This window comes from Colletotrichum siamense, assembly GCF_013390195.1.
Source record: "Colletotrichum siamense strain Cg363 chromosome Unknown KSG_Cg363_contig10, whole genome shotgun sequence".
NCBI lineage: Eukaryota > Fungi > Ascomycota > Sordariomycetes > Glomerellales > Glomerellaceae > Colletotrichum > Colletotrichum siamense.
In genome coordinates this window covers 1108345-1123733 of record NW_023501023.1, presented here as the reverse complement: position 1 = coordinate 1123733, position 15389 = coordinate 1108345, and the positions used below count along the sequence as shown (strand labels likewise).

Here is a 15389-nt window from a genome sequence, read left to right as displayed (position 1 = left end):
CAGAGAGAGAGAGAGAGACAGCTGGAAGTGGAATTAACAGACACCACGTCGTCTGCTCTTACTCGCAACCTACAAGCCCACCGGCACTGACCAGGTAGGCGTGTGTGTGCTCTATCCCGCCGCCAGAGATAAGCTCCTCGCAAGGTCGCAACACAAGATACGGATACAGAGAACGGGCTAAACTTGGGACGATCCCGCCAGGGTACCAAACGAAAAGGAAAAGAAAGGGAGCATGGGGGGGGCATATACGGATGTAATGTCACTACCACCTCGATCAAAGGAGATAGACATGCCACCACCACCCAAAACGACAAGGGACCTGACACGCAAAAACGCAGAATAGGGAAACAGAGAGATAGAGAGAGAGAGAGAGAGAGAGAGATACGCACTGATAGACAGAAAGCCCGGTTGCTGCTGCTGCGTCAGAAAACGTGTCGATGTAACTGCCACTCCACAGGGCGCACTCGAAGCAACAAAGAGGCCGTCAAAAGTAAACACGCCCAGATGCTGCTGCTGCTGCTCACTGCCGCAAGAGCTAGACTCGATAGACGCCGGAGACGGCGTGGGTGGTGCGGGCCAGCTTTCCTTTCAAATACGAGTCCCCTTTGGGTCGTCCGTCGGGTCGGTCAGTCGCAGTCGGCGGTGGATCCGGTCGTGTGTGTCTTCGTTCGTGCCGTTCCTTGTTCCTTGTTCCTCCTTCTTTTTGCGCGGGCGAGTAGCGGCAGACTAGTATGTAAGCGCACCCGGCCTGGCTTTGTGGAGAGAGAGTGAGAGAGGGTGGATGAGATGGGATGGAGAGATGGAGGAAAGGAGTAAGAAGGCAAGCAGAATGGGCCTTTTCCCAAATATCGAGGAGGGAACGATGAAAGGGGAAAAGATGGCAGCAAATGCCAGATAGATGAAAGACCAGCCAAACTAAAACAAAACTCGAGACGTTGACAGGTGCGCGGCAACAAGCCTGTCCCCTGGACGGTTCGTCGTCGTGGGGGGGAAGGGGAGGCAGATAGACGATGGGGCGCACCCGGGAAACGTGTGCGTGTGCGCGTGTGTGTCGTCTGGAGATGATGTCGGCGTCGGGGGTGTGGTAGACCGCAGTTCCTGGGATGTGGACCGGTCCCAAGAGGAGGAGGATGCCGTCGAGTAATAACAACAAATGGCCCTCTCGAGTGCTCCGTAAGTTGCCTCCTTCGGCGCAAAGGAAACCTCGGATCGTGATCAGTCAGTCCCCCCTCTGTATCCTCCACTTTCTCTGGGTATCGTCTAATAAGCTACTCTGGACGGGTCTACAATTCTCTCGCCGCGGCCTCCATCTCCTCGGGTCCCGGTTCCTCGCAAGCGGCAGCAGTAGATATCTCGACAAGATAGCAGAGGATGTTTTGGTATCATCCAACATCAACACACAATCTCCCATCAAAAGCCACCGCCGCCGAAAAAAAAAAAAAAAAAGAAAAGACACACAAACTCTCTTGAGGAAAACAAACCCAGCGTCTGTCCCGTTATCGTCAGGGGCCGGCGTGTTTGCTCGGCGTCCTATCCTGCCGCAGGGGTAAGAAAAAAAAAAACCGCCAAAAAGAAAAAAACCAGCGTCCGAAAAACTGGGTTCAGAGTGTGACTGCGGCCCCGTAAGGCACCGTAAGGATGATGCAGTTCCTTCGGGCCCCAGAAATTAACTCAGGGGTTTGTAGCAGAACGGCAACGGCAAAGCAGTGAGAAAAGAAAAGAAAACCAAGAGGAGGATCCGTATCGTATGCGACAGTGACGTTTTCCGTTTTGCCCCGTTGCCGTGCTCCGGGTCTGCCTCCGTGGTGGTGTTCGCGTGGTGCGCGGAGATTGAACGGAGTTGTAAGAGTCAGGTAGAAAGGCTATTCAAATGAGAGAGACACACAAGAGATGTTGTTTCTCACGTTAGGTATCGCGGGGATGTTGAAGAGATTGGCCTCGTCGTCGTACGCAGTAGCCAGCAGAAGGAAAAAGGTTGCGACTAATATCACGATTAGACAACACCCATCCTCGTTGTCTGCCTTAGTCTTGTCAGAAATCCCCCCCGAGATCACAAGACCGAGCTCCCGCAAATCCTGCACTACCCCAGCCCACCACCACCACCACCGAAGAGAGAGAGATAGAGACGCCATCCCAACTCACACTCCAGTCAGAGAGCGACGGACACCAAAACGCAAGCCAGAGCCACGCCGCCCGCCCATTTACCCGTCAGAACCGCATTGGACCCCAGAAACCCAAACCCACGGTGACGCTCCCAAGCTTCATTCTAGCCCTCCCGCCTCCAGCCCGCCTCCAACCAGCGCAAGTCCACTGCTCTGCCTCTCACCGACCACCCTCCATCTCACGCTCGAACCGGCTCACCCCAAGACTCGGTCGCCAACAGACCCAAACGCATGCAACCACTCACACGCCATCCCCCAAAGCCAAGTCGGTTCGTCCGCGCAGTCCATCCCCATCCCGGCGGGCCTTGGCTTACACCAGAACAAAAGCTTTGGAGCAGAGAAGAACGCAGCCAGCAGCGGCACAAGAAAGAAAGAGAGGGCACTCCACACACAAGAGACATGTGGCCGTGGGGCCGTCAGCGCCGTGTCTCACTCATCCTCCATCTCCATATCTCTCATCATCATTATCCATCATCCAACCATGCGGCGTCTCTGGATCAAAAAAGCTCCCCGTCTCACCTTTCTCCGCAGAACCCGGCTCCTCCATCTCGCCCGAGCCTCACGCGACACACCAAGGCCCGGCTCTTCTTTCCCATCCTAGCGCCGTCTGTCTATATGTTGTAGTCCCAAGCTGAATATGCCGCCAAAAGTGACGACGCCAATCCCGTCCGGATATCCAGTTCCCCAAAATTCCTAATCGTCTAGTTAGTAGCTACATCGTTAGTGCCCGTCCATCCCATCCAATGTGCATCAAAACCCACATCTCGACCCGAACGAAGAAGAAAAATAAAAACCGCTATCCAACATAAAAGTGGATGGAAAAGTTCCAATAGAACCTCCCAACCATCGTCATAACGCAGCAACCTCCGCGAACACTCGGTGTTCCTGCCATCAAAATCTCCACCGATTAAACCGGGGCGCAACCCTCGCCAATTACCTTAAGCTTGAATCGTCTCGCGGTCGCTCGGTCCTCGTGCCTCCACCGAGAGGTGAAAAATATCCCGAGAGCTTTCTCTCACCTCACACCGCTGCGCCGGGTTTCCCGTGAAGAAGAGCCGTTTGAGTAATTCCAAGTGACGATGAATCTCGATGCGGACCACTCAGTCAGTCAGTGCCCAGAGAAGACATAACCCCTCGCCCCCATGTCCATAGTCAGAGCCCATCGTCGAAAGGGAATACCACCTCGGAATCCAAATCGCCCCAGCGCAGTGGACAATCCGGACAACCTGCAGCCAACCAGTAAAACAAAATGGCAAGCAAAAAGCCAACACCGCCGCCTGGCCCGAACCACCCTCGCTGGCGCCAGCCAACACGACGTCGCAGCCGTACCGCCGCGTGGCTTCTGCGCCTCCCCTCTCCACGACGACGCCGCAGCCCCCAAGAAACACAACCCAATAAGCGCCCAAGAAGCAGATGAAGAGCCACAGAACAGTGGCGCACCATCCAGCGCGGTGAACTCCCTCCCCCGGGCCGTCTTCGTTCGGAGAACACGGCACTTTACGATGCCCCCCCTCCAACCGACCCTCCCAAGAAGACCATCATCTCAGAAAAACAAGTTTTTGAACAAACCCCATCTCCCCCAACGCGGATTCCAGACCGGTCTTCGGGAGACCCATTGGCTCTAACAGAAAAGCCGCCGGCGGCCCTTTTCTGCTGCTCCAATCACGACCCGATATCCCTGCTGGTCCCAATTACCAACATCTCGATTCGCTAGCAGCCAAGCGGCGTTGTTAGCCATGTGCCTTCGGCAACGGCACGCTCCTCAAGCATTGGCACCTCCTGTCAAACCGCAAATCTCCATCAGCCCTTTGCTAAACCTCTCGCGTCTTCCTAATCAGGCCAGCGCGTTTTGAAGCAAACCCCAGACAGACGCAAAATGACGACATGCGCCGCCGCCGAGTGTCTTCTCGTCGGACGTGCTCCGGGGCTAGCAGGCCGGGACAAGCGCTCTATCGCCAACCTCGCCGTGTTGTCGCCCGTGATAGCTACCTTGGCCATCATCACATTCTACACCGCTGGCAGTCTGTGCAGAGAAGGGCCGCGTCTAGTCGCAGTCTGTGCTCTCGGCGCCTCTCTTGGTGACTGCTGATCCTTCTTTCCCTATCCGCAAGCTTCATCCTTCAGAAGATCCAAACCACTTGGGAAGTGCTGCTGTCTTCATCCCGGGTACGAGTGGATCGCAAATCTCTCGGATCCGAGTCGTGTCGAACCCAGCAACCAGCCCGCCGTGGCTGCGATTTTAAAGTTGATGACATTTTCCTGTTCAAGCTTTTTGAGTTAAATTCACCTTTCCCCATGTGTTCATGTCATTCGGGAAAACTGACTCGCCAACCGGAACCGCGAAGTGCAAGCCTAACCGCAGAATTGCGTTCATCTCGCCTCCAGTCTTTTCCCGTAGACTTCTGCCACCCGTTTTATCGCGGGGCCGTCAACGGCGGGAGGCAGGCTGCAGGACCAGCAAATACACACCGACAGCCACGTCGCGCAAAAGCCCGTGCTCGCAGATAATCCAGCCTCGAACAAGCCACCCAGAGATAAGCGACGGGATTCACGGCTCCTCGCTTGGGTTTGGGGGCTGGACCCAAGCTGGAGACAAACCTGGGCGAACACCTGCAGGATCGCACGGGAAATCAGCCACACCAAACCCAGACCCCGGCGTGGGCTCTGTGATGGCACTGGGGTTGCGTTGCTCCAGCCAATATCACACACATCCCGCGCTGGCAAAAACAAAAGAAATACGAAAGGGACCCTTGGCCAATGCCTCATTTCGGCGTTGATAACGTTTTTCGCGGCACGATATGAGCGACGAGCGTCATTTCCCGTACGCAGTCTGGTCACAATTGATAGTCTCTCACCACGCGCCGATGCGGCGGCGGCGCGGGGGAACATCCACTCCATGTCTTTCCGAGATGAGGCTTGACGCGTTGTGTGGCGATAAGCAGCCGCCGAGAGAAAGATTCGTGGAATTTCCTTTTTTGCATCTCACATGCGTGCGTCGGCGCATTGTCGAACCCGCCGATAGCTGCAGGCGTGCAATTTCCAACGGTGCTGCATGGCGTTCTTGCTCATGCTGTCTCAAATGAGGTGACATTCAAGATAAGATACTGCAAGGCGCGCGGCGGGCGTCATTGTCCTCGTGCGTCGCGACGATTACTTGCTTTTGCAAGCTTATCCGCTGCATATTGAGGTCCCAAAGGTCGCCGCCAATTTCTTGAAGCTGCGTTGAATCTTACTTCATGTCCCGAGAGTCAATAGACGATGTTCGCCAGGATGCTTATCTTTAGGGAATACTGCTGTTGCAATCCGTATCGGCCGCAGCCCTGTCCAGTGAAACCTCGGGTGGTAGCCTCGTATGGTGACAATCAACATATTGTTCGAATACGCCCTGGTTTGGTAGCAGCCGATGCTGGCTCAGAAGTTCAACTTCCACTCAACAACATGTAATCCGTCTGAGATCAAGTGTATGCCCCAGGTGTCGTCAGTTGATGAGGCTGGCTTCACGACCAAGTGTGGTACTTGCTCGTCTCTTTGCTCAACCCCGGGGCCGTGTCAGGAGGGACAGGTTGAATGCCACAGTGACGACAATGTTGCCGTCAACTTTCAGAAGGACGCAAAACCAGCTGCTCCATGCTCAAGAAAGGGGTTTCCTTTCACCCGTGGTACAGGCCGTATTCATCTAAAGTCTGTGTCCCCGTCATCCTGCTCAGCCTATATCCGGTCAAAAGGGTTTGCCAGGCACGACATCTTATCTACAGTCGTGCCTCGTAGCACGCCGTGGCGGGGAATAAGCCCGCCCTGCTGTCAACGTTGCCTCGAGGGAGACAACGCACTGAGAAGCCAGGTTGGACACAAGGTTGGAGTTGTACCGCCAGACATGTAACCTGATGAGCTGTCAGCGCTTCTGTGCGACAATGTGTAACGACCCCTCTTCATCAATATCCATTTCCATGGCACTGACGGTGGCATTCAAGAGTCGTCCTCCATTGATGTGCGACTTAGGCCCCTGGCCAGAGCGGAAGGTCGGCCCTCTCAAAATGGTATGAAGAAGTCGTGTTGATGATGGCAAAATCGTCAGGTTGCGGTCTCACAACAGCAAGATGGTCAAACAAGATGTACTTTTGAAGCCCACTTGTATCCTGTAACCAGGTAGACAAGCTTTCTCTCGACATCATCGATAATCCAAACTTCGCTGGATTTCGAGAGTCCACTTGACGTGGCACCACATAAATGTCGCAATGATGGTCGCGATGCTTGTCACCATATCAAAGAGACATATCTTTAACATCCCACAAACTACTTTGGAGAGCCTTCCGGTAGGCATCTGTTGATTTCCGTTTTTTTGCGTTGTGTTGTGTTCATCAGCCTCGCCATAAAGACTAATGCCCACTCAGTAAACGTCAATGTCCGCCATCAATCAACAACAAACGAATCTGCTGTTGGCAACAGCGAAGATGGCACCGATGTTTACCGTTGAGCTTGAGACAAGTCAAGAATGGTATCACGACCTTCAAAGGTATCTCTCGCAAGCCCCACGGGCATCATCTAGTCGATTCTCCATGACGCCAACGCGAGGATGAAGTCAGCCTTTCGGATGGAACATCAGAGTCTTCATGTCGTCTGGATTTGCAACGCCACTTACGTGTATCTCGCCCGTGGAAATCGGACAGTAGATCTCTTTGTTTTGAGAGATGGTCAAAGGGTCCTGAGGCAAATGGTTCCAAATACGAGATCAGCGGCACAGTGTCCGCGATTGCCGCCGCGTCTAGTTGTCTTTCGAAAGGATCTCCAAAACAAGAGGTTCACCAGCAACCAGATCTGGGGCCAAGATCAACGGCGCCACCCTGCGACTGTGTCAAGCGACGGGGGGTCCGTCGGATAAACGATTGAAGCCGACTGAGCCCGGCGAGGAGCGGACGAAAGTGGAGCTAGAAACGCGGGGAAGGGTCGCTCATCCCTGCTTCGCCGGCCGGCCGCGGGTGTGCCCGGCAGGGCATCCCGCTGTCTTCTCGCGGCACCATTTCAGGGCTTTCGGGCCCAGGCAGGGACGGTTGGCCCCGGACGGTGCGAGCAGTTCCCGGCAAGTGATTCGAGGGCGAGACAGGCACCGAGACGGCTGGCAGCACCACCCCGCCCGGTGAAAACCAGTTCTAAGTGGTCTCAACAAAAAGTCCCGCTGAGCGGTGTGTGTCAGATGCATCTAGGGCGGTTTAGCGGCCGCAGCTCAATCATTCACCGACCAATGACAATGGCCCGTAGTTACTGATTATCACGAGAACTGCTCGCGCTGCAGGTGGCTTGCAGACGAGTGGTAGCATCGCAGGGAGCGCGCGTGGCAGAAAAAAGCAGAAACTGGGCACGTGTGCGGTTGTGCTGTCGTGGGTGCTCGGACGCAAAGACCAAGGAAGCTGACAGAGGCTGGAGACGGTGAGGTTGTCGTGAAGTCTCACCGACCGAGCTGGGCGGGGTTTGCTGCTTGGCTAAGTTAAGCTGGAAGTGAGTTCGAAGCTTAAGCAGTTCCCCGGCTCATGGTTTCCTGCAGAACGACGGGGCGACGGGGCATATGCAGAGGCAGCTGGAGCGTGAATGCGTTGTTTGGTAGTGTCGGAGTCATGTTTAATCAAACGTGTTTTAGGGCGGCACAGAGCGGTGGTTTGATGCCGGTATCGGTGAGCTGAAGCGCCGTCTGGAAGTCTCACTTCTCTCTAAAGTAAACTCGCTACAGAAGTAAGGGACATGTCTTTCGACGGCCGTCAAGCCTTGGGCAAAGTGTGGCGTGCCGCACTTGAATGATAAGACGCCGAAGTAAAGGGCGTCAATGATGTGGGGGTTCGACGGGGGTCGGTGATCGTCGGTGAGCTTGATTTGGGATCTGACAATGGCGCACTTTTTGGTGATTGATCCTGGTGTGGCGTATCAATACCGTACCGGCCGAGCAAGGGAGGTGACTGGATGACCCCCGTGCGCCGTGCGGGAAACGGACAGCAGGAACGTGATGTGACGCGGGGGATATTGCCGTTGCCCGGCTCCCGCAATCAACTTCTCAAGCGACGGAGTGGTCTTGCTTGTGTGGAATGTGGAATGTTTCTCGTCTTTGCTTGATGTGTTGGCAAGGCTGGGGAGGGCGACCCGTCCAGTCAATGAACGGTTTCGACGCATTTCCCAGTTGGCTCAACTGACTGATCCCAAAGCGGCAGTCATCCGATCTTTGCAATGCCCAAGAAAACATGGCGTCAGTTGAGGTGTCAAGTAGCGTCAGATAGCGCGGCGCATGAACGAACGAAGCACTCCGGGAGACTGCCCCGGGCGGAAGTGTCCAAAGCAAGAACGAACGCAAGCTGGCCCGGGTTGGCTGCGTTGTTGGCCTTGGAAGTTGGAACTGCTGTAAGAGGTCAATTCAAGTTTTGTCGGCCGGGGCTCGTAAAACAATTTCGGGGCTTGACTCGTAAGTAGCAGCACAGCCACACCGAAGCCTCGCTGCTCATCTTAGCGATAAGGTTTCCTGAAATTCGACAGAAATTACGACCCAAGAATGCTGATTCTGGGGAAGCAACATTCCTGAAGAGTCCAGCAATCTGGGGACGGACAAGCGGCCTTCTGGCCTGGGTGCCTGGAAAGGAAGTTTTGGCGGCCACGGCGGGAATCCGGGCAGCATGTCAGTTGGCAGTCCGGGGACTTTAGCGTCGGGGCAGGGGTGGTTCATCGGTGAAGAGAATCAGGCAAAGTCGAAGAGGCAGCTGGCCTCTGGCCCTCTGCTGATATGCCTTGTGACAGAGCTCTTGAATCCATCGGTTGGGGTGGAAGGTTGGCCAGCAGAGTTCGGGTGGCAGAGGCATTAGCGGACTGCAGGGTGGTCGAAGGCACCGCTGGGGAGGGACGTGTTGCGGCCGGCATGATATGGAGACGCTTCCGGGGCGAACAGACGCCATTTCCGTCAGGTGCTGGCAGGTTGTTGTCTCTAGAGGCCCCTCTTCTCTCCATCTCCATGCATAACGTGAGCAGTAGCGGTGGTCGAGATTCAAGCTCCAGTCCGTTGAGGTCGAGGCCGTGAGACAGAGGCGACGGCAGGCGCTACTTAGCAACGTCTGCTGTCGTCGGTGGTGTTCTCTTTCTTTCTCAACGCAGGCCAAGCATTCCTCATGGACGTCGGCTGGAGTGGTCTGGTGCCGGTCTCGTCTGGTGTGCTGAACACTAAGAGCGCAGCGCCAACGCGGGTCGGCTTGCCTGGAACGTGTATCCGTACGGTACACTATGCGCGGGCGGGTAGTGCAGTCAGGTACGGAGGGTACGGCGGAGGTACCAGCCGGGCCCAGGCAAGGGTAGGATGCATGATCGCTGAGGTCTGGTTCCGTGTCGGGGCATCTGGCCCTGGGTGTTGCACCCTTGGGCGGGACCAAGAAAGTCGGTTGAGGCGATGATGTCAAATGGCAGATTGTGGCATCGGAAAGAAGGCACATGGGTTGGACGGGGAGGGCGAGATTATTGGCATTTTGGGCAGCGTCGAAGCAGTGAAGCTGGGGCCAAAAGGCCATGTGCAATTTGACATGCTCCGTAGTTGGGCTGCCCTTGGCCCTGGCATCTTGAGGAGGAAAAGGAGGAAGAGGAGGAGCTCTTCTGGTTTTGGTCTGCGCAGTGCCCTGGCCCTGCCCTGCTCATATCCGCGATGAGCATCTGACCTGTGGGAAGGGTTCCGGTACCCACGGCTGCAACGGTGGTATTTTTGGAGTACCAGCTTGTCCCCGGGAGGCCCAGAATAGTACGAGAAAAGGCGGGCTCGAATGAAACAAAGACTGGATTTGGGTTGCAAAACTGGAACGGAGGGACTGGAGAAAGTGAATGGGTTAGCTGGGTTGACTGGAGATAGACTGGAGCGTCTGGAGAGAGACAGAGAGAAGGAGGACGAGACGAGACGAAGAAGGGCCGTGTCGGCGTTGTGCATACTGAGCCGCCGAGACGGTCGAGGTACAAGCAGTGGAGGAGATGGAGTGGGAATTGGGAGATCATGGAGGTGGAATTGGTCAATCGGAGTTTGTGGGAGCGGGAGCGGCAATGTACCTGCAAGGTGTGACCCTCTGAAAATGCGACTGTGTTTTGGGGGCAGCTGCTCGGTGCTCGGTTGGTCCTTCTTTCTGACAGAGACAGCCGAGAGATTGACACTGACTGACAGAGGCGGAGAGGAGAGGAGAGGGCGGGGCGGCGGGTGTTGTGCGACATCGGGGCAGCGGTTGAGGTGACGAAGAGGTCTGGCCGCGCTGAATGTGTGCTTGTTCAGAGTGATTATCGATTATCATAGCAATTCTTTTTTTTTAATTGCTTCGACCTGGACTTGTCGATGGCTGTCTCTGAGACAAAATGACTGGATGATAACGCTCATGTCGAGTAACAATGGGAAGGCGGACAGGTGCATCTTGGGGGGTTGTTCCTTCCTCACCTCACCCAATGGGACCCCAATGGCATCATCCATTCCACTGCAGCGTTCCTGCCCCGCGGCCACCCTCCTTCGGCACAGTGCTTATGAAGAGGCACACCGTCGGGATACCTGGGCGTCATCCCACTCGCTCAACTTCAGTGAGTGTGTTCTTGCTGGGAAAAGTACCTTCTCCCGTACCTACCCTTCCTAGACAAGCCGCGTACCTTGGCCAGCCCGGGCGAACCCCACTACACCCTCGCATGCCCGCTGTGCTGCGTGCCCTTGGATTTCCATCTCAGTCTGAAGTGCGGTCACCGGTGTGTGTGTTGTTCTGGAAGACTGCGGAAAAAAAAATAAAAAATGAAAAAGGACCTGGCCTGGAACGTATCCGTACATGGCGCACTTAACCCCGGGCGCTAACAGTGCCACATAAGGTAGCCCTGGCCTAGGTAGCTCTACTTTTACTGATTTATTGAGAGAGAGAGAGAGAGAGAGAGAACCCAAGTACTCGGATACGTACCGCGGACAATGCGCCCACTGTGTTATTAGTACGACCGCACACTCCCATCACCCCCTCTTCCCTGCACCGCACCTGTACTTGCCGCTCCCGTTCTCGCTGCTGCTGCTGCTCCAGTTGCTGTTACTCACTGCATTACTGTGCCGTCAATCGCTTGCTGCTTCCAGGCGCCTTGTGACCGCTCACCCCTTACTAGCATCCATTCCATTCTTTCCGCGCCTCGACTTTCTCTGCTGAAGCTGCTCCATAGTCGCAACAAGTACCTACCCTACCTCGTCTGTCTGACTCTTCGACAAATACTCACGATCCGTCCTCCGCCGTGCCTTACCTTACCTTACCTTCTTCCTCCTCTCTCCAACTGCGCGTCTGCACGGGCAGCGACAGCGTCACCGGCACCAACAGCCCCCAACCACGGACCAACCTCTCTCACACGACCACCCCAACACGCACATACACACCACATAAACTCCCGCCGGAAGGACGAGCGTCATCTTCGTCCCATCACTGCCCCTCCTTGCACTACAAAGGGTCCTGTTCTCCAGCCCTGCAAACTCAGCGCCGTCCGTCTGACTTCAAACCTCCCACCCGTTCCTGATCCCTTCGTTTTCGTTCGGATCCCACCTTCGCCCTCAGCGAACAACCACCACTACAACACCATACCTTTCGCCGTCCTCCGCCATGGCTCAGTCCACCGAGCCGCGGAGGCGGTTCGCTCCCGTCCCCATCGAAACCACTTTCGAGTCCGTTAGAAAGAGCTCCCAGCAGCAGCAGGGACAGCAGCAACAACAACATCAGCCCGGTCCAGCACCAGAACCTACTCCCGAACACACCCCGCGAACTCCGTCTCCAAATCCATTCGAGCAGCAGCTTCGCCAGCCCCCGCTCCAACACCATGACGACCACCAGAAGCCGAAGCGCCGCTTCGCCCCCCAGCTGATCGAGACCTCGAGACGAGCCCGAAGAGTGGGAGACACTGGCCCTGCCACTCGACCGACCGACAAGACCGACATTACTCCCTACACGAACCACATCTACCTCCAGCGCACCAAGTCACGAAAGAAGATCGCCGACGGCACCTCTTCCCCTGCCTCCCAGATCATTCAGCGACAGCCCAAGGGCGCAAGGCGAGAGTCAGAAGACGAGAATGCCGGCACCTACATGTTGGAGTGGGCCGCCATGGAGGCCGAGAGACAGATGCAAGAGGCTGCTCTCGCTGCTTTCCCCAACAGTCGTCCTCGTGAGGGTGGCGCTGCCCACTTCTACTTCAGAGAGAGTTCCGGGGACGACAGCACTCCCGAGAGCATCTCGCCCCAGCCAACTGGGACTGCCTCCAAAACCCGTGCCCGTCATGCCAATGCACCCCGGCGGAAATCTTCAGACTTGGGCTACTGGCATAAGCATATGCAGGAGCATGCAGAGAAGCTGGCAGTGGAGAGGGGCGAGCATGTCCCCGTCTTTGACGAGGAGGACGAGGATGATTCGGCCATTGACAGGATGGAGCTCGACAGCCCCCCTGATCCTCTGTGGTTGACCAACACCAGGAATCAGACCGCCGATGCTGGCTCTAAGGGTCCAATTGGCGAGGTCTTGATGCCGCTGATAACCTCTGACCCTGTCTCAGCCAAAGATACGGCGCAGCCAGCGCTCCCCCCACCTGAACCGGTGACGAAGCCCATCGGCGAGACTGGAATGCCATTTGTCCCTTCCACTCCAGCCACCCAACCTGCTGCAGTGCCCATTGCCAAACCTGCCCAGGTCGTCCCCGAGACTGGTTTCCGCAACGCTGGCGGCGGCGGGTTCGGCAGACCCTTTGGAAACTTTGGGTTGCCCGCCGAAACTAGTGAGTTTAGGAGGATGCGCAAGGCCGCGTCGCCGCCAATGTTGGGCAAGGACATCGTCTTCCGCAAGTGCCCCTCACCGAAGCAAACGAAGCTCGAGCCGGATCACCCATTCTCAGAGCTTCCCACCGCCGAAGAGAGAAACAGGGATACCACAGGAGAAGCCGGATTGTGGAGGGGCTACTGTTTCCGAAAGAGCGAAAGCGATCAGGCCATAGTGCCTGCATCTCTTCAGGGACCCAGAATGCTGCATACACCGCTGCCTCCCTCCACACCGGGGGATCCATTCGCTGCAGCTTTTGGCAAGAGCTCTCTCACTGACGAGCCCGGTTCCCACTATGCCTCCGCCACTCTCACCCCAAGCACCGCTGAACACCGCGTTCGGTCGGGTGAGTTTAAGGGTCTTCACATGCTTCATGGCTTGGAAGAACGTCTGAAGCGCGAGAAGGCTCTCGAGGAAAAAATTGCTTCCGAGTTTGACGACACTTTCATTACGCAGGTTTACAACTACTTGTCTCTTGGATATCCAGCCATGGCCCGGTCTTTCGACGAGGAGCTTGCCAAGATTTCCCACATGAGCGTTGATGAGCTGGAGATGGAAGATGCCAAGCAGATGGCATCCGGCCACTTGATGGAGCCAGCTGAGGCCGAGATGGCAGAGGAGAAGAGGTGCCCCCGATGGAAGGCGCTGAAGGCGTACATCTTTGAGTGGGCACGACAACATCCCGACTTGGACAGCCTCGATCCTCTCGCTTGGGGTGTGCGTGAGAGACGAGGCAGTTGGGCAATCTAGACGGCAAATGATGGAAATACAAATCATACAGCGGAGGATTGGCTTAGCGACACAGCATGATCAGATGGAAGAGAAGGGTATCGAGTGCTTTTGCGACAAACACAGCGCGTTATCAACGGCGTTTCAGCACAGTCTTTCATTGCAAGGAGATACATTTTGGTCAGCATTGAGATTTTGGGTGTTTCGATATGGGCGAAAAAATACGCGGTGTTTGAGAAAGTCTAGAACAGCATGAAGAGGTGCATGGCTGCATTCCCAGAGTCCAGACGGCGTCTGTGGGGTAGACAGTGGGGTTTGATGCATTCGAGACCAACAGAGAGGGGCGACTGAGGATCGGTCGACGGCCGGGCGGCTCCGTAGGGCGGAGCGGCGCCGAGCGAGAGGGGAAAAGGCTGCGGACGAGTTGCGCTGCATTGCATGTGCGAGGGTCCTCTTCTTGATGGATTACAGGAAGGATCTAGGTACAGATTGTACACGAGCCCTGCCCAGTAGGGGTATTCGAGTTTTTGGAGCGCGCGCAACAGGATATCTCTGGCGCTCTGATAAGGCAATGTGAATCGAGGGCGGCGGCGGTCGCCTGATTTGACAAACATGATGAGACCATTGGTTCGCTGTGATCTATGTGTTCCAGATAAGCCCGTTTGGCGTGACTATGGCATGGGATATCTTCGGAGCGCCCCTCTCAGCGCCGTGGCATGGCGTAGATTTCGCATCAGAACGAACCAGGCGCCGGACTCGCTTTCGATAGAGGCTGTAAGTCGCTTGTTAGCCCTGAAGGCTGCGTCTGTCACGTCGACATCACGATCTGGCTGAATCAAACGAGGTCGGCCAATAAGGCATGGGACCTAAGACAGCAAGAGATGGCGTTCTGTATCCTGACTGTTTGTGAGCTTCTTCTCGCGGCTTCGACGTTGGAATATATCTTTTACCGTCTGAGTTCGGCATTAGTAACGTTGTGCACAAAAGAGGCCCGGTTTGCTTTCGAGCTGTGTTGAGTGTTGGGACTTGGGCGGACACTTCTCCAACTACAGTTTGGACCGGAAGTCATGACGATGGCGAGAAGAAAAGTAGTAACGACAACAATCGAAATAGCAATAGCAGCCATGATAACATAGAATAGTGAGAATGACCATAGGAAGAGTGAATAACAAGCGGAGATTATCAAATAACTGATGAGTATGCCCTTAACCAGCAGTATCCGCCTAGATCGCGCTGAAGCGGAAGGAGCGAGATTCGTTTTCTCGATGACTCTCTCCTAACGCATCTTTTCTGGCTTCGGCGTCCATAGTGTCTGGTACCTCAAGTTATTCAGGTGAAATTGAACAGCTCTGTTTACCCGATAGAACCAGTCTTTCCGTCTCGTCGTATATGCTCTGGGCGCGAGATTTTGTGAAGCATGATCTGGTCATAGTGGCGCCCCAATTGGCGAACGTGAGGATTATCCAAACGCAAGACAAGACGATTCCGGTCAAGTATAGACCGAAACTTTCTTGAATTCTAAGAAGAACCCCAAGAGTGATATAGAGGAGAACATGTAGACATAAGAGACAAAATGTACCCCTCCCCATGTCTTTCAGAGCAGGTCGCGTCCGCTCAAACGCTAGGATTCTCAGATACTCTTCATATAAAAAGGTTTTGCGGTCCTCAGGGATCTCCTTTGGGTCTTCTACAG

The 15389-nt window shown here is 55.4% G+C and overlaps 2 protein-coding genes across 2 annotated transcripts; one reads left to right on the top strand and one right to left on the bottom strand.

The window, feature by feature from the left end:
- Positions 1 to 4282: 4282 nt before the first annotated feature.
- Positions 4283 to 4536, bottom strand: CGCS363_v014212 (uncharacterized protein; the record flags this gene model as incomplete). Its single annotated transcript, XM_036646061.1, has 2 exons — positions 4283 to 4421; positions 4487 to 4536. 2 exons carry the CDS (start codon positions 4534 to 4536, stop codon positions 4283 to 4285), a joined length of 189 nt encoding a protein of 62 aa, XP_036488684.1.
- Positions 4537 to 11764: 7228 nt separating this feature from the next.
- CGCS363_v014211 (uncharacterized protein) lies at positions 11765 to 13717 on the top strand (the record flags this gene model as incomplete). Its single annotated transcript, XM_036646060.1, has 1 exon — positions 11765 to 13717. The coding sequence occupies one exon, from the start codon at positions 11765 to 11767 to the stop codon at positions 13715 to 13717; it is 1953 nt and encodes a 650-aa protein (XP_036488686.1).
- Between the last annotated feature and the right edge of the window lie 1672 nt (positions 13718 to 15389).